Genomic DNA, 18,915 nt, shown 5'->3' with positions numbered 1-18,915 from the left:
AAAAGGGAAACAGTTTAAATACAAAATTATATCTAAGATTGGAGACAAGAAAAATGTATTAATGTAAACTCACCAACATATGTTCCAGAATACTGACAAATCATTGTGCCCATATCACTTGAGGTGCTGTCAAGCTGTAGTCCATACCTAGTAATATACAGAACCATGTAAATATTGCCAAGCCAACCATATAGATTTGGCCAAGTATAATGAGGTGATCTACCCTTCACTAATGTATGATGGAGTTCTAGTATCTGGGCTATAAAGAATTGAGAGAGAGGGGCAAATTCACTAAGTGCCGAAGCGCCGAACGCTAGCGTTAATTTGCCAAAAAACGCTGGCGTGTTTTCTACATTATGGGTGATAGGCTGAAAAAGATCGAAATTTTTTTTGGGGCTCCCCTCCTTCCCCCCTACATGTCCTGACTCATGGCAACTTACCTAGACAGTGGGCACATGTGTAGGGCAAAATAAAAATTTTATTTGATGATTTGAAGGTTTTCTTGGCATTTGTAGTGCTGATACGTATTCCTCCATTGAAATTTGAATTTGACGCCGTATGCAAATTAGCCTTCACTAGCGTAACTTCGCTTTACATAGCGAATCAACGCTAGCGCAACTTCGCAACCTTACGCTACCCCATGAGCGCAACTTCGGATTTTAGTGAATTTGCAGAGCGCTGGCGAAACTACGCCTGGCGAAGTGCAGCGAAGTGCAACTTCGAATCTTAGTGAATTTGCCCCAGAGAGAGAGAGAGAGTCATGCTGCATGGTATGTTACTTACAAGGTATCGGAATTTGGTATAAGCAAGTCACAGGGCATTCCCCCAGCATACACTCTGTAAAATAATAACTAATGTTAAAAAATGTAAAAATATAAACAGAATAACATATACAGTCACTATTATTTCAGTATCAAATATAATGCATAATGTCAAAGGAAATTGACATACCATGGGTTCATGTATGTATTTAGAGTAGATTTGGGAGCAAGTCAATTACATCAGCTTGAAAAACATTATAGCAGCTTCTGTGCATACATGGGGGGGACGTATGTTACCCGATAATCAAATGGCAAAACAGAAGTTCTATAGAGCAGTAAGATTAGCCCAAGTGACCTTTAGACATATTAGTGAAGATGATTGAATGAGTTAACCTGGTAGACCAGCATTCCCATTCCAAGTCAATCATAGAGGCACCATATCAAACATTGAATTTATGGGGATGAGTTAGGGTAAAGCTGTGGTCTTAATCCATCTTGACTATATGACAGTTGTGTTCATGCTGCACACAATTAATTTATCATGAGTCTCAGATATATAGCAGGAGCATCTGGTTGTACCAGGTGGAAAGTCTTGGGCTGGGTGAGCATTTAAGGATTCCCCTAGATAAGAAAACTGGTTCCAATGTAAGCTTTTTGAATGGTAGATTTAATCTAGATTTTATCTTTTAATAAGCAATGGGGTATTTATTAGCGAGATTCTATGATTTGCGGCTACATCTATAGCCTCTGGCTTTTGGAGAATTAGAGCCAGAACATGACATCTTGCCTACATCTTTATTTACTTCCCTGCTATGTCCAACTCTTTCCACCTACAACTACCTACAAGATCTGTGAGTGCACAGGCTGCTGCTAGATGGACATTTATTTTCTTACCTTAATATTCTGACGTTTCTGGAGTTTGAGCTTAGGGCGGTGTTACTGCCAAACACATCAGTAAAAATTTTTCCTTTGATTGTTATCATAGCACCTGCAATAACAGACCATTCTATGAGAATTCATTGGTGAACATATCTGCTTCCTCAGTGCTCAATTGTCTTCATACAAATACAGAGCATAGGTTACCTCCCAGACCCCTTCCCTTCAGGTTCACAATACATGGAGCGATGTATTACCTCAATATGAACATTTTATGATTCACAAATCATGTAGGTCTTGACTCATTATCTATGCCAATTATAATAACAAATATCATAAGTATTATTGCATATATGATTCACTGGTGCTGCTAAATTCTCTTGATCAAATCCTGAAATTAGAGGCTGCTGATATGTTCTTATCTATCTTGATCAAACTAAAGCACAATGATTTGCAGATTTTAAAATTCTACAAATTTCAGTGGCTGCTACTGATATTATAGATAGTTACTAATTTTGTTGACTTTATTAAGCCTATGCAAGATAAGAGAGACCTAATTGTGAGATTGTCATAAAAATGTATTTGTGTCTTTTCTTTAATTTACAAATTATCAATACAGTCCAGTCTAGTGTCTTTTAAGCCTTACTTGAGTTAAATAGTTATTTTCTGTCCATATTTTATAACAGTGCATGGCATTAAATGCATACTCTCATTAAAGAAAATTAAAGATGTAGCCCCTTTTTATTTTCTGGGAGAATTTATTTTATTTTACATCATGAGGTACAACAAGTGTTGAACAAATTAAATATTTACAGTTTCTTTGGGAACGTCTATAAAATTCTCAGTACAGATACCTTCATCTTCTTATTGGATTTGTAATAACATTTTTAAGAGTAACACATCTTTACCCTATGGTTTATCTCATATGAGAGTTATTCCTAAGCATGGAAAGGATCTTTTCTCTCTTAAAGATTATCGTCCTATCTCTTTGATTAGTCGTGTGACCGTGTCATAAAAATTTTGTCAAAAGTACTTGCTGACTGCTTGTCATATAGACTACCAAAAATACTCTCTACTGAACAAAATGGTTTTGTAAAAGGGAAATCCGGTGCTAAGAATCTGAGAACTTTATTAACAATAAAAAAAACAAACAAGATCCTATGTACTTTTATATCTGCTGATGCTGAAAAAGCATTTGATAATGTACTGTATGTTGGTTAGGGATGCACCAAATCCAGGATTCGGTTCGGGATTCGGCCTTTTTCAGCAGAATCCGAATCCTTGTGCCAGGCCAAACCTAATCCAAATCCTAATTTGCATATGTAAATTAGGGAAATTACTTGACTTTCCGTCACAAAAGAAGATTTTTTCCCAATTTTTCCCTTTCTGCCCCTAATTTGCATATTTTGGTTCGGTATTCGGGCAAAAATTTCACCAGGGATTTGGGGATTCGCCGAATCCAAAATAGTGAATTATTTTTTAGGTTTTGGTTTTGAGGGTAATTTTATTGAGTTGAAATATCTAGAGCTTTTCATTTGCATAGTGACCTCAGGGGTGCCCTTTTTCGCCCTGTCTCGTGAACCTCTGCTTAGATTCTTCAAAAATTACTCTGTATTTTAGAGCATACAGATTTTAGGAACAGAATCAAAATCTACAGTGTTTGGTGATGACATGTTACTTGTTAAAAAGATCCACAAATCTCCGTATCAAAGATTTTTGATATGTTGATGTGTTTTGGTTCTTTCTCTGGTAGTAATGTATGTATTTGGTTGTATCCCACAATATATCCTTAGGATAATAAGGGGATTATTTATCAAAGTTTGAGTTTGTGAGGTCTGTGAGGTTTTATCTACCTCAAATAAACTCATAACCCAATTCGGCCTTAAATCACTTTCTACGGAAAACGAAAAAACAAAGATTTCTCTAAATAAGCTTAAATAACCAAAACTGTTTGTGGCCCTAATATACCTGACCTAAGGATATTTAATCTTGTGGCCCTCTCAAGATATCTTGTAGACTGGCTGTCTGGAAAGAGGAAATCTACAAATCTAGCAATTGAACTGGTTTTAGACAACAAGGCAAACATGGAAGAATGTCTTCATAAAACTTGAAACATATATAAATAGCCCAGGTATTATTAATGTAAACGTTCTAACAAATTATTTGTGACTTCTTGATAATGACCCTAAAAGCCTGCTGGGCAAAACCAGTGCAAAATGGTCATTATTTCTTGACACTTCCATTTCTTCTGAACATCTGATTACATCTTTGTGGGCTTACAATAATTTAATTGACACTGCGATATGGAAGGAACAACATTGTCGCCTTATACGTTTGAAACTTTTATACGGTGTTCAAATACAAGTCACATTAATAATGTATGCCCCAAATGTAATTGTCTTAATCCAAATACTTTTAATTTTCTATGGTATTGTCCCTTGATTAGTTCCCTATGACTAGAGACTGAAAGGATGATTTCCTCTTCTCTAAACATTGCATTGAAGCTTAATTCATTAATATGCTTATTAAGCCTTCCAACTGGTATCATGAAATCTTTTATATATTCTAGAACAAAAGAAAGGCCGTTTATATATTTTTAAAGTTTATTTATGTTACCTTATTGATACTACAAGTTTAATTGACTGTATTATTGTATCTATACCCACTAACACATGTAGCGTATATAAGGATCTTGTTTGTTAAAATTTTCGTATGTTAATCTGGTGGTTTATTCTTATAATTGTAGATAAAAATATTGAAAAATAAATGAATGATGACCTACTGGCATATGCCAATACCATGCAGTAGGCCCGAATGACTGGAATTATGGGAAAAACACTTATGTCTTGTGTAAAAAATTCAATTTCACATATTTTTCCCATAGGAAATTTGTCCAGTTAAGGCTGATTAATTCTACAGTTCTAGAAATTGTTGAATTCAGTTTGTCGAGAAAATTGGAATGAAAAAAATTGGCAGCTAAACATGGCTAGGTTCTATAGAACTAAATCTGAGGTGTATTTTACACATTCAAGTTTTTTATAAATAAGCTAGTGTTGAGAATATTGAATTTAGAAAAAAATGTAATCTGCTTTCCCCAACCTGCCTTATATTCTCTGTACAAACCAGTCAGTGTCTGTTAATTTAGTAGCTCTGCAAGGTCTCTAACAATGCTAGAGTTTCAAGGTATTTGTTTCTATTTTTTGAGAATGAGTGGAGCGTGGCGTCTCAAGAAAAAAATTCTCGTCTTAGTGTTAATACAACACAGGGCCACTTCAAAAGGTTGTCTGGATAAATCAAACAAGAGTGTCTGAAGAACTGTTATGTGTATTGAAATGTCACTGCCCCAGGAATGAGGCAGAACTGGCTATTCTTGGTTAACATTGGAAAAATTCCATGTGACATTTTGCAAAGCACCTGTCAGATACAGCCATGAGCTGTATACAATAAAACCAACTACACGTGCCCAATGGATTGTGCCTAATAAAGTCAGAAGGCCAGTAAGCAAGATACACAAGAAAGAGACAAAGCCTATAAGGCTAATTTACTGGCATTGCAGTGCAGTTACCCATAGCAACCAATAAGACTTGATGGCTTATGGCACACCAGTCAAAACCGTGGCTGTTGGCAACTGCATTGTTCAACTTTGCACATAGGTTAGTAAATTATTTTCAATCTACATATTTCTTAAAAGTACCTGGAGTTCCAGAGAATGGGTTTATGCTGTTTATAACTGGGGTGTAGTACATATGGCTCTGGAAACAGAACAAAACATTCACTTTGTTAAGTATAATAAAAATGTTAACCCGTTTTCAAGACTTAGGGGCCTATTTATGATTGCTCAAGCTTTTCAACTCAAACCCCAGCATGAGTACAGAAACTCATGGTGGAGTAATCATAAATAGGCCCCTTATTTGCAATTTCTTAAAATTGTTTATTTATTCTTATGTATAGTAAATAGTAATAAGGGAATCTGCCCCCTTTCTGTTTTGAAAAACAATAAAAAAAAATTGCACTGGAATCAATGGGTGGCTTGTCTTGCACTAAATGCGTTGGAGTCATTTTTTTCTGCCAAATGCACTGGAGTCATTTATGTTTCTCTACTTACCTGAAAAAAAAATCAATATTGCCGCAAATATGCATCAGTGGAGATGCAATGCAGTGGAGATGCAATGGCAGCATTTATTCATCATTTATAAACACAATTGTAGCCATAAATGTGTCTTTATGATTGGATGTAAAATGTTTCCCACATTGTTTTTAACAAATTTGCCATGACTATGCATACCGTAAATCTGCAGGACCAGCTCTTGAGATTCCCATTGCAAACATTACTGTCTGGCACAGGAACTCCATCTACACTCACTCTTATGAGATAATTATCAGCTGGCATTGGCCTGAAACAAAGGAAGCATTCATAATTATTATGTTGGGTATATAGAGAATAATGTACCCCCTATTATAAAATATAAGGATATTAGAGATTCCATGTAAAAATAAAGGCACATAGGCAACTGAAGTCAGTGTGTATAAGGATACTGTATATTTTATAGGTTATTGGGACTTTTGTGTAATACAGTTCTAATCAGAGGACATGCAGAGGGACAACATACCTTGTGTAGCAGGTTATCTGGGTTGCATGGCTGGCATCTTTCTCCACGTCACAGGGAATGGACAAGGTGTCAGAGACCAACTGGACGCTGTTTCCAAGGGCAGCATTCCCATCTCCGTAATTAAACTGGTTTGCTTCAGCAAAGCCTGCAGGAGACGGTAGGATAAGATTAGTTTCTTAACTTCCCCCTATAGCCTTAAAAATTAACATTCTACTAATTATAGATATTGACATTTTATAGAGTTTTTAGATGTGTCAATCCTTCCAATTGCTATAATAAATATTTTGTCTTCCCAGCCTGCCCCACCCCCAGTTCATGTTTTCCTGTGTGTGTGACATAATTTTAATCTAATTTGTTAATTTTACTGAGCATTATGTAGCTAAGTTATTCAGTGCTGGTAATGGAACTAACGTGGTCTGCAAAAGCATTCATGGAACCCAATGACTACTCCCTGTACAACAGCAGGAGATAATTCCAGGGAAGCTGTTGTCCTCTGCGACTGTTATGGGATCATCTTGTCTCCTGTACATAAGGTGATGGAATGTCTCCAGCTTACAGACTAGCACGCTATTTATGCTTCAGAAATTGGGGGCACCCTGGCTAAATGGGACATATTCAGGTCCTGAACATAAAGACAACCCCCCTGGCTAATTTTTCACTACTGGATTTCACCACTGTAAACAGGGACGACGCAAATCTATGGCACTGAGAGCTAAAGGCTTTGAGCAGGATCAGCAGCCAGGAATTGAGAAAGCCACAAACAAGCCCCAGATAATTATAGGCTTCCTCTAAATGCAGCCAGACACAAAACTGAGACATTAGAATTTGATACCATATACACAGAAAAGGTTTTAGTGAAGGGTCAGGGATATATGAATCATACACACAGACCATTCATAAGCCATCTCACTTTACTATACACTTTGTCCCACAGTCGCAGCCCCTTGCATCAACATCACCTTTCCTTACTATGCCATAGTTGCAGCCACTATCCTTTCTACCATCTATCTTTGCTAACAACAATTGTTGTCCCATCCCAGGCAGGAACACACTGGGCACATTAGAGTACTCCATAGACACAACCCCTCCCCAGTTGCCTGCAGGTGGACACCACAAAAAAATCTATTAAAATGGCTTCCCTCTGCTTGGTAACTCATATTTAAATGAATGCCCTCTGGGCCAGGACTCTGTACTATCATTACTATCTTTGTCATATATATAAAAAAAACACAAGCCAGTCATTAGCAATCATCGTCTTGACAGTGTCCATTTATGGCCCATGTAGTCAGATCCCAACAACGCTAAAGAAAGAGCACAAAACTTTATCTGGCCTCCTGTTGTAAAACTATTCTAAAACCACAACAGGGACAAATCATAGTTCTGCACAGGCATCTCAAGGCTGCATCATACCCAGGGGCAGCATGGAACATTTTTAACATGTATGTTCAGGATACAATGGCCTTAGTAATGACATCTTAATTTTCCCTTTTGCGTTCCCTTAAAGAAGCATATTCTGTGTTTAATCCTTTGCCAATAGATTATGGAAGGGAGGTGCCCCTGAGATGAAAGGGCACGGACGAGTCTTGTTATCTCATGCCCTCAGCTTATCTGCTCTCTCCATATTGAGCCAAGAAGTCATGTCTCAGTTTTACTGCCTGGAACAACAACACGGGTTTGCAGAATGGTGTAAAGATGAACTCAAGAATCCAAAAGGCACGTGTTATCCCATGTCACAGTCTTTCACATCCTGATTGATTGGGACCTGGCTGAACCTACTTTTTACCTGTTGTTTTAAATATTTACAGAGTAAACAGGGAATTTGAAGCAACTTCAAGTTTGATTCTTGTGAGGTAGATAATTATAATGGTGTATATAAGCACTCCCCTAACCCTTTGTTGTGACTGTTTTATTTAGAAGGTGTGTTTTGTGCTGGGGGATTATCTATAGACTGGGAATTTAATCTTCTACCTTGTGAGGACCAAATATAGAGTAGCTTTAATTTCCCTGTTTGCCCGTTTGGGAAAATTTCAGTTTAGGCAAAACCAAACCATAATTTATTTTGTGATTAACCCAATAGGCAAAAAGTGTGTTTGGCACAATCCCTATCCATTGCACTCCTGTTGAACATGGGTTGGACTATTCCTATAAATAGGACATGGAAAATTCTGGATAATGGGTTTCTTTATAACAGATCCCATACCTGTATTAAAATAAGAGAGAACACTTGGAAAGCAGGTCCATCCCCACAGATGTACTGTATTGCCTGAGTTAAGATTCTATCCATTTATGGCCAAATATTTTGGCTGCTAGTACAAGAGAAAGATATCACCATGACCTAAGGAGGCCATACATGGAGAGGTGGGCAATATCGGCGTGATCCGATCATGGGCCCTAGGGCCCAACAATCGGATCCTAATGAATAGTAATGGGCTGTCGGATTGTGGGACCGCATCAACGAATAGATGCGGCCGTGATCCGATGGGATTTTTTTGTCCCATCCGATCGAGATCTGGCCAACTTTCGGCCAAAACTCGATCGGTGAAGCCCGTCGGGGGGCCCCATACACGGGCCAATAAGCTGCCGACACAGTCTGTTGCCAGCTTTTATCGGCCCGTGTATGGCCACCTTTAGGAAAGATTGACTTGTTATGGAACATTTGGGAAGAGCTAAAGTGATGAAGACTGATCAACAAGTAAAACAGCGGCAACATTTATACTGACATGGAAGCCTGATGCAAAGGCATCAGCTGAGTGTGACTGTGTATGAGAACACACCATGGTGTATTTATCTTGGTTTGACATGGAAGGTAAAATACTGTAGATGAGACACCCTGAATTGGCTAAAAATAGCTGCTCTGTGGTGCCCATTATCTGCCAGGCACCTGGTACCAGCAGACAGAGAAAACCAGGTAGAAGCACACAAGATCGTGCAGCCAATTGTTTTACTCAATGTATAACATTAAATATACATATGGAAGATTTCAATGTTTGTGAACAGAGGAAACATCTTTTCTCACAGCAGATTTCCATTACCCACCCTGCCCTAGTATCGTGATCCTGGTTGCACCGTTGAGACTCCCATAGTTTGGAGTTATACTGTTCACCCTCAGTTGTCCATCTGGAAAGGAAAATAAAGGAGATAAGGGACAATGTGTTTTGTAGAGATATTCCAAAAGAAAGGATAGATAACAAATGGAAAATAAGGCACGACTCTTCTGCACATTTTTATATATAATCTGTATGGGGATTCCTTTTCATGTAACTGTAGGAATGTCTTTGCAATTGAAAACAGCATATATATTATCCATTTTCTGAGTCTCACTACTGAAACAATGTAGGAAAAGTCAGTTCTACTCCAGATCTATAAATCAGCTGTATTCTGCTGTATTGTTTCAGTACCAGTGAGTCAGTACCAGAGAGAGACTTTGGTGGTGAATAAAGTAGAATGTTTCTCTGCTGTTGCTGTGGTATGAGTTATTATTTTATTGCTATGAATTAAAGGGGTTATTCACCTTGAGTTAATTAAAACCAATCACCTTAGCAATCAGGGAGTGGTTGGAGAGACCAATATCCTGTGTATATAGTGAATAAAGTACCTCCTCTTATAAGGGTATTATAAGTTACCGAGGAGTTCCATCACGTTATAAAAACATGAGGCTCTTGTGTATTATATTTCTATAACATATAAAAAGTCAACTTAAAGGTGAACTACCCATTTAAATAAAAAAGGAGTGCTACAGTATCTCCCTAGTTGTGATGTGCCGGCCAGCCTGAAGCCCAGGGGACCCGACTTCCACACAATGTTCTCGAGCTGCGGGCAGGTTTGGGCTGAAGTTTACCCTGTGCCCACCCATCTGTAACCTTACAGTACCCCACTTCTTTCTCCAGTCTTGGCTTGGACTAGCGCAAGCATGCCCTGTCCCTTCCTTCAGCGTGGGCTGGGTTGGGCATGGGTGTATAAATATGGAAGTGCATCAGGCTAGGGTCAGTTGCAGGTGCTGAACGGCTGTATTATGAGGGTGCGAGTAGACTTTTTGTCGACCCACACATCACTACTCCCTAACTAGATCACCTTGTTGATAAGAAGTGAGCTTTATTTCTAAGAAAGACATCCATATCAGGGACCCAGGATTGAAGGTACTATCATATGGATGTTTGATCACAATTTGCTGAATGGAAAAATCTGAATTTATTTGATAATGAGTAATATGTTCATGGATGGATCTTTTTTCCATGATTTCAATATATGAGGAAGTTCTGTTACATTTGGAAAAATGTCACCAGCGCCCTATGCTATATCACACAGCGATAAAACCTTTAATTATGGGAAGTGCAAATACTTACATGTGACTTGGGTGAGGACACTGAGGAGGAGAAGGACAGCTTCTTTCATTGTGCTGGCAGCCTCACTCCACCATCAGCCTGTGGCTGCAATGGAAACAGGAGGGATCTCTAGTTAGAAATCAACATTATTCCATTTAGAAAAAACATGGTTAAATGTTTCCTGTACAAACTTAATCCTCATTGATCTAATCTCTTGCTAACCTGACTTAATCCTAAAATAAGGAACAAGTACATGTTAGTCATATAAGACAAGGATAGACTCTATGGTGTTCCCCTATATAAAGGAGAGATGAACAACAACATATATCCTGCTTTTAAACTACTCAGCTTCTGTTGATCCCTGGGACCCTAAGCAACATGCTAATTTTCCTCTAACACAAGTTTAAGAAGAAAATACGGCATCATATTCTCAGGCGCATTTTTTCTCAGTAAAAAAGTCAGAGGCCAGCAAGAATCACATTATTTCATTCATTTTAATAAAGCTAAAAAGCTTGAATGTTATAATGAACTGATTAAATAAATAAATTATGGTTAGAGACTATTCCCATTGACTTCTATTGCACATTGCAAGCTTTTACCTGCCAAGCTTTTTTTTGTGACTTTTTTCAGTCTTTTTCAGTAATAAATGCCGATTAATCAGGGTTTCGGAAAATACTCGTGACCGTGTTTTTCTTGAATTGTTGACAAAAAGCAAATTCATTTATTTTTTTATAAATCAGTCCATTATCCGCCATTATTGTTTAGTGTATTGTGATATTTTTCCAAATGGCTTGACCATATGGTCCCATTTAGGTGATAAGTTGTTGTATAAATTTAGCACTAATATGGTTTCAAGGTTTTATTTTCTTTGAAACGTCTTCAAAATATTATTCAGCTCTGTCTTCATGAGGCAAGTGAAAAAAGTAGTAATTATATTACTTAAGTCACAAAATAGTTGCTTTTTGCTAAAGAGGCCAACCCTGTTTTACTCCCTGACTGAGAAGATTGATCTGATCCGCCATGTTCCTTTATGAGGGGGCTACCATATTTGTGCAGCAGTAGGCCGCTAGCATTGTTAGAGTCGGGTTGGCAAAATATTCAACTGAGATTTATAAACCAGAGCAGCCAGTGAAAAGATTGATATCCATGAAACGTGAATATCTCTTCTGCACAAACTCTATGCTATATTACAAATATTCGTACCTGTGTATTTATGGCCACCATTACTCAGTTTGTACATTAAGGGGGTCATCTACATAAAATCCAATTTTATCTAACTTTTTTAATAAAGAAAGCTTGACCAAACTCCCATCCACAGTTTTACCTTACTTATCATTAAAATAACTCAAAAAAGTTGGGTTGGGAAAAAAATTCAATAAAATCGAACAAAAACTCGAAGGGTTTAATTACTAAAATTCGAATTTATCTCATGATTAAAATAAAAAAAAATGGACTGAACTCCCACACAATATTTTGCCTAATTTATTAATAAAATAACTCAAATAAATAGGATCAGGAAAAACCCAATAAAATCGAGCGAACACCCAAATTGTGTGGTTTTTTTGGACTTTTTTTCCCAAATCACTCAATTTGTTTGGGTTTTTAATCAAAAATCCTGAATTAATTGGATTATCAGGCTAAACCCAACGCAGACAACAGCGCAGATAACTTCCATTTTGGATAGGGACCTCTGCCACTGATTTATACATGACCTCAACAAGTCTGAGATGGCAAATTTTCCCATGAAAAAATCATAAACAACCCCCAAATCATACAAATGTATACAGGGACTTTACCCCTGAATTGGTCGATTTTTTTCATGTTATCGCCCGAAAACCCCAAATTTTTCGGATTATTGGGCTACAACCAGCGCAGACCACAATATCTTTAAAATAGGATAAGGACATCTGCCACTGACTTATACATGACCTCAACAGATTTGACATGCTGAGTTTTTGGATTCTGGCTTTTTGCAGCATCAGGGTATAATCTCTAAAAATTCTAGATTTATTTCCACAGAAAATTTTAGTTTTTGCCCCAAAAAGCCAGACCAGCAAAAATTGAGTTTTAGTAAATAACCCCCTCAGTCTTGCAGAGTGTCCATTGTTATGTCCATTATAACATTCTAGCCATAGTGATAACCTCCCTTTGTGCATATATTTTGGCCATAATCATCTTACAAGAACCCAGCAAGACATGTAGACAGATGACATTTTGGTTAAATAGAGAGATAATATAAAATTACACCAGCACAGGCATTTTGTGTAGGGCTTTAACACTGCTTTAACAAGGGCGGTCTTTCTTTCAGTTGCATGTTCCCTTAAATATAATAATGTTCTGTATATAAACTATATATATATCTATATATTTTATGTACAAATGATTTATTTTTCTTTCCATTTTTTTTAATTCTAATAACATAGATATAAAAATGATTTAGCATTACTGGCTATGTGTAAATATACTTTAAAATGAACTCCTAGGGATTGATTATTAACTGGAGGTAAGGATATGGTAAAACACGGTTAAAAAACACAGTAAGTTCTTTATGTTACTCCAATTTTTTGCCTTGACAATTTTTTTTTTGCAATACAGGTATGAGACCTGTTATCCAGAATCCACAGGGGTTTTCCAGATAAGGGATCTTTCCGTAATTTGGATCTTCATAACTTAACCCTTTGCCTGCCAAGCACGTACACCGTACGTTCTGGCAGGCAAGGGCTTTAACTGCCAAGCACGTACATTGTACGTGCTTGCAGTTTTACATGCTGTACTCTGCATCAGCGGCTTTAGCCGCCTCTGCAGAGGTTTAGCAGCATTGACAGCCCCCTGGGCAACGAGGCTGGGGGGCTGTCATGTCGGTCCTGCGACTGGATTGTCGCAGGGCCGACCTAAAAGAGGCAGACACAGCAAATCGCGTGTCTGCCTTGCTGCTCTGCTTCCTCCTGCTCACCTCGTGTTCCAGCGACGCCCACACACTTCCTGCTTGCTGTAACTCTGCAGATCTCTCTTCTCCAGCTCTTAGATCAGCCAAAAACGGTAAGTGCCCTTTATTTTACACACTTGCATACACCTACCTACCTTATACACACATACACACATATTTTAGTAGTAAAAAAAAAAAAAAAAAACGTTTTTTTTAATTTTTCATTTTCCACTTATATGCACTTATATGCATTTATATACACTTATATGGACTTATATACACACTTATACACACTTATACACTGTCACACAATTCTTGGAAGTGTACACACATGTATACACATTTTATTTTTTTTACTTTTTCATTTCACCAATTTGTGTTTTTTTTACCCATAAAAACTGTTTATTTCAGCAGCGTGACTATTGGATAATCGATTTCGGCCACTAATTATGCTGTCGGTGCAGTTATTTTGTTATTTCATTGATTTGCACAATTTTTGTGGTTTTATTGCAATTTTATCCCTGGATTATTGTTCCTTATGTATCTTTAGTATAGTTTTGCTGTTTGGTGCTTTGGTATATTATTTTACTTAGATTGATCCGTCAGAATATATGCTTTCCAAAAATATATGGTTTTCTGGGGTCTTTTTACAGTTTGGGGGTCTTACGGCACATAACGCACAGTTGGGGTTCTCTTTTCAGCAGCTTAGTTGGCCAGTGTGAAAATTCATATGCACATTTTTCATTTGCGGCCGTACACACCATATACTTTGGTAAATCTATACATATTGGGCATCAAACTATTCAGTAGACCTCTGATGTCCATATTTGGGGTGATTTTTCTTTGTACGTAAAACATTGTGTGAGATAAATGTGGCATACTTCAACATTTTTAGGCGATTTTCAGAAATGTAAAAATCTCTATGTTTATAAAAGTTTTGCAGTTTGGTACTTTGCTGTAGAAAGATGTCTTTATCTTGGTTGTTTTCGTCAGAATGTGTACTTTCCAAAAACATATGGTTTTGGGGGGTCTTTGCTGTTAGGAGGGTCTTGAGGCACATAATATGAAGTCAATGGTCTATGTTTACAGAAGGCGAATCGGCAGCAGAGAAAACTCATATTCACTATTTACATTTGGGGTCCGCACATGCCAGCTGCCTTGGTATATCAATGCATATTGGGCATAAAACTGTTCAGTAGACCCTTGGCATCAGTATTTATGGTGTTTTACAATTGTATGTAAGAAGTTGGGTGAGATAAATGCGGCCAATTGCAATATTTTTAGGCGATTTTCAGAAATGTAAAAACCGTTGCTTTTATCGCCAAATTTAGGAAAGGCTTGCGACTTGGTACTTTGGAGTACAAAGACATGCATACCCAATTTGGATTCGCGGGAATGTGTAATTTCCAAAAATATATGGTTTTCTGGGGCGAACATACTTTTTTCTACCTTTGCCCCCCCCCCCAAAACTATGTAAATGTGTTGATTTTGCAGTACCTGAAATGACAGACCATATGGGGGTCTTCCTTTTGGGGCCCTATATGCCACGTGCTTGGGTACACCTATACATATTGGGCATCAAACTGTTCAGAGGACCCTAGGCTTTCATATTTGGGGTGATATCTCTTGATACCTAAAAGTATGTGGCTTATACGATGCTGCAGGGTAGAAATTTTGAGGTGATTTTTGGAAATGTCGCCAAAATCATCAAATTTAGGAATGGTTTGCGGCTTGGTACTTTGGAGTACAAAGACATCCATACCCAATTTAGATTCGTCGGAATGTGTACTTTCCGAAAATATATGGTTTTCTGGGTTGAAATTACTTTTTTCTGCCTTTGCCCCCCCCAAAACGATGTAAATGTGTTGATTTTGCAGTATCTGAATTGACAGACCATATGGGGGTCTTCCTTTTGGGGCCCCTATATGCCACGTGCTTGGGTACACCTATACATATTGGGCATCAAACTGTTCAGAGGACCCTAGGCTTTCATATTTGGGGTGATTTATCTTGATACCTAAAAGTATGTGGGAAATATGATGCTGCAGGTTGGAAATTTTGAGGTGATTTTTGGAAATGTCACCAAAATCCCCAAATTTAGGAATGATTTGCGGCATTGTACTTTGGAGTACAAAGACATGCATACCCAATTTAGATTCGTGGGAATGTGTACTTTCCGAAAATATATGGTTTTCTTGGGTGAACTTACTTTTTTCTACTTTTGCCCCCCCCCAAAACAAGGTAAATGTGTTGATTTTGCAGTACCTGAAATGACAGACCATATGGGGGGGGGTCTTCATTTTAGGGCCCCTATATGTCACGTGTTTGGGTACACCTATACATGTTTGGCATAAAACTGTTCAGAGGACCCTAGGCTTTCATATTTGGGGTGATTTGTCTTGATACCTAAAAGTATGTGGGTAATACGATGCTGCAGGGTGGAAATTTTGAGGTGATTTTTGAAATGTCACCAAAATCACCACATTTAGGAATGGTTTGTGGCTTGGTACTTTGGAGTAGAAAGACATGCATACCCAAATTGGATTCAGGGGAATGTGTACTTTACGAAAATATATGGTTTTCTGGGGTGAACTTACTTTTTTCTACCTTTGTCCCCCCCCCCAAACAATGTAAATGTGTTGATTTTGCAGTATCTGAAATGACAGACCAAATGGGGGTCTTCCTTTTGGGGCCCCTGTCTGCCACGTGCTTGGGTACACCTATACATATTGGGCATCAAACTGTTCAGAGGACCCTAGGCTTTCATATTTGGGGTGATATCTCTTGATACCTAAAAGTATGTGGGTAATACGATGCTGCAGGGTAGAAATTTTGAGGTGATTTTTGGAAGTATCACCAAAATCTCCAAATTTAGGAATGATTTGTGGCTTGGTACTTTGGAGTACAAACACATGCATACCCAATTTAGATTCATGGGAATGTGTACTTTCCGAAAATATATGGTTATCTGGGGTGAACCCACTTTTTCCTACTTTTGACCCCCCCAAAACGATGTAAATGTGTTGATTTTGCAGTACCTGAAATGACAGACCATATGGGGGCCTTCCTTTTGGGGCCCCTGTATGCCACGTGCTTGGGTACACCTATACATATTGGGCATCAAACTGTTCAGAGGACCCTAGGCTTTCATATTTGGGGTGATATCTCTTGATACCTAAAAGTATGTGGGTAATACGATGCTGCAGGGTAGAAATTTTGAGGTGATTTTTGGAAATATCACCAAAATCACCAAATTTAGGAATGGTTTGCAGCTTTGTACTTTGGCGTAGAAAGACATGCATACCCAATTTAGATTCGTGGGAATGTGTACTTTCCAAAAATATATGGTTTTCTGGGGTGAACTTGCTTTTTTCTACTTTTGACCCCCCCAAAACGATGTAAATGTGTTGATTTTGCAGTACCTGAAATGACAGACCATATGGGGGCCTTCCTTTTGGGGCCCCTGTATGCCACGTGCTTGGGTACACCTATACATATTGGGCATCAAACTGTTCAGAGGACCCTAGGCTTTCATATTTGGGGTGATATCTCTTGATACCTAAAAGTATGTGGGTAATACGATGCTGCAGGGTAGAAATTTTGAGGTGATTTTTGGAAGTATCACCAAAATCACCAAATTTAGGAATGATTTGTGGCTTGGTACTTTGGAGTACAAACACATGCATACCCAATTTAGATTCATGGGAATGTGTACTTTCCGAAAATATATGGTTATCTGGGGTGAACCCACTTTTTCCTACTTTTGACCCCCCCAAAACGATGTAAATGTGTTGATTTTGCAGTACCTGAAATGACAGACCATATGGGGGCCTTCCTTTTGGGGCCCCTGTATGCCACGTGCTTGGGTACACCTATACATATTGGGCAGCAAACTGTTCAGAGGACCCTAGGCTTTCATATTTGGGGTGATATCTCTTGATACCTAAAAGTATGTGGGTAATACGATGCTGCAGGGTAGAAATTTTGAGGTGATTTTTGGAAATATCACCAAAATCACCAAATTTAGGAATGGTTTGCAGCTTTGTACTTTGGCGTAAAAAGACATGCATACCCAATTTAGATTCGTGGGAATGTGTACTTTCCGAAAATATATGGTTTTCTGGGGTGAACCCACTTTTTTCTACTTTTGACCCCCCCAAAACGATGTAAATGTGTTGATTTTGCAGTACCTGAAATGACAGACCATATGGGGGTCTTCCTTTTGGGGCCCCTGTCTGCCACGTGCTTGGGTACACCTATACATATTGGGCATCAAACTGTTCAGAGGACCCTAGGCTTTCATATTTGGGGTGATTTCTCTTGATACCTAAAAGTATGTGGGTAATACGATGCTGCAGGGTAGAAATTTTGAGGTGATTTTTGGAAATGTCGCCAAAATCACCAAATTTAGGAATCGTTTGCGGCTTGGTACTTTGTAGTACAAAGACATGCATACCCAATTTAGATTCGTGGGAATGTGTACTTTCCGAAAATATATGGTTTTCTGGGATGAACTTATTTTTTTACTTTTACCCCACCCCAAAACGATGCAAATGTGCTGATTTTGCAGTATCTGGAATTACAGAACTGATAGCTCAAATGAGGTGTCTACAGTTTAGGGCCCCTATATGTCACGTGCTTGGGTACACCTATACATATTGGGCATCAAACTGTTCAGTGGATCCCAGGCTTTCATATTTGGGGTGTTTTACATTGATACCTAATGATGTGTGGGAGATACGATTCTGTAGATTGGAAGCTTTGAGGTCATTTTTCAAAAAATTCACCAATTTCTATAAAACATTATAACTTTAGGAAACAATTGCAACTTGGGAGTTTGGAGTACAACGATATGTTTACCCATTTTTGATTCACCAGAATCTGTTCTTTCTAATAATGGGTAGTTTTCTAGGGTAAACCTACTGTTAGTGGAATGTTTGGCCTTGAAATCAGAAGTATGCCGTTTGGGGAGCGGTGCTTTGGACATTTGCTAGTGTACTGCTTTTAGATTTTGATCTATACAAGTGAGAAATCTCCATAAAACTATATATATTTGGTATTGCCGCGTTCAGGAGACACAGACCTTTCCAAATCAGCTGTTTTCTCATACATAAAGTAAATAATGTTTCTGATATATGTGATTGTTCTTTGTGAAACATGATTTTTTTCATTTTATTGGACACTTAGAAGCCTATATTTTTTTACAGAAGTAGAATTACACCAAAATTCTTGCATATTTTGAAAGTTCAGGTTGTCCTGAAAAAAACAATATATTGTTTTCCTGGGTAAACTAAAAGACCGCCCCAGGAAGGGGCCTAAAAGTGAAAGAGTGCAAAATATCTAAAAACTGCTTGGCAGTAGATGTTCGCATCTAGGACAAAACGGCTGGCAGGGAAAGGGTTAAATCTACTAGAAAATCA

General features: G+C 38.1%; 1 protein-coding gene across 4 annotated transcripts in view; it reads right to left on the bottom strand.

Annotated features, from left to right (window-relative positions):
• The window catches only part of LOC108719383 (fibrocystin-L), a 112,772-nt gene that overhangs the window by 81,412 nt on the left and 12,445 nt on the right, over positions 1–18,915 (bottom strand). For 3 of the 4 annotated variants that reach the window (XM_018268211.2, XM_018268213.2, XM_041566611.1), the window contains exons 2-9: positions 10,591–10,674; positions 9,284–9,364; positions 6,248–6,392; positions 5,923–6,031; positions 5,332–5,389; positions 1,656–1,749; positions 784–837; positions 74–147 (exon numbers count right to left, since the gene is read on the bottom strand). In XM_018268211.2, the coding sequence (XP_018123700.1) occupies positions 74–147; positions 784–837; positions 1,656–1,749; positions 5,332–5,389; positions 5,923–6,031; positions 6,248–6,392; positions 9,284–9,364; positions 10,591–10,639 (664 nt within the window). In that variant the 5' untranslated portion in view covers positions 10,640–10,674. Of the gene's footprint in view, positions 1–73; positions 148–783; positions 838–1,655; positions 1,750–5,331; positions 5,390–5,922; positions 6,032–6,247; positions 6,393–9,283; positions 9,365–10,590; positions 10,699–18,915 lie in introns of all 4 variants that reach the window. The other variant, XM_041566612.1, reaches the window with a different exon arrangement.

The sequence above is a fragment of the Xenopus laevis genome, chromosome 6L (genome assembly GCF_017654675.1).
Source record: "Xenopus laevis strain J_2021 chromosome 6L, Xenopus_laevis_v10.1, whole genome shotgun sequence".
NCBI lineage: Eukaryota > Metazoa > Chordata > Amphibia > Anura > Pipidae > Xenopus > Xenopus laevis.
The sequence above is the reverse complement of the archived record's forward strand: the minus strand, read 5'-3'. Positions and strand labels throughout refer to the sequence as shown.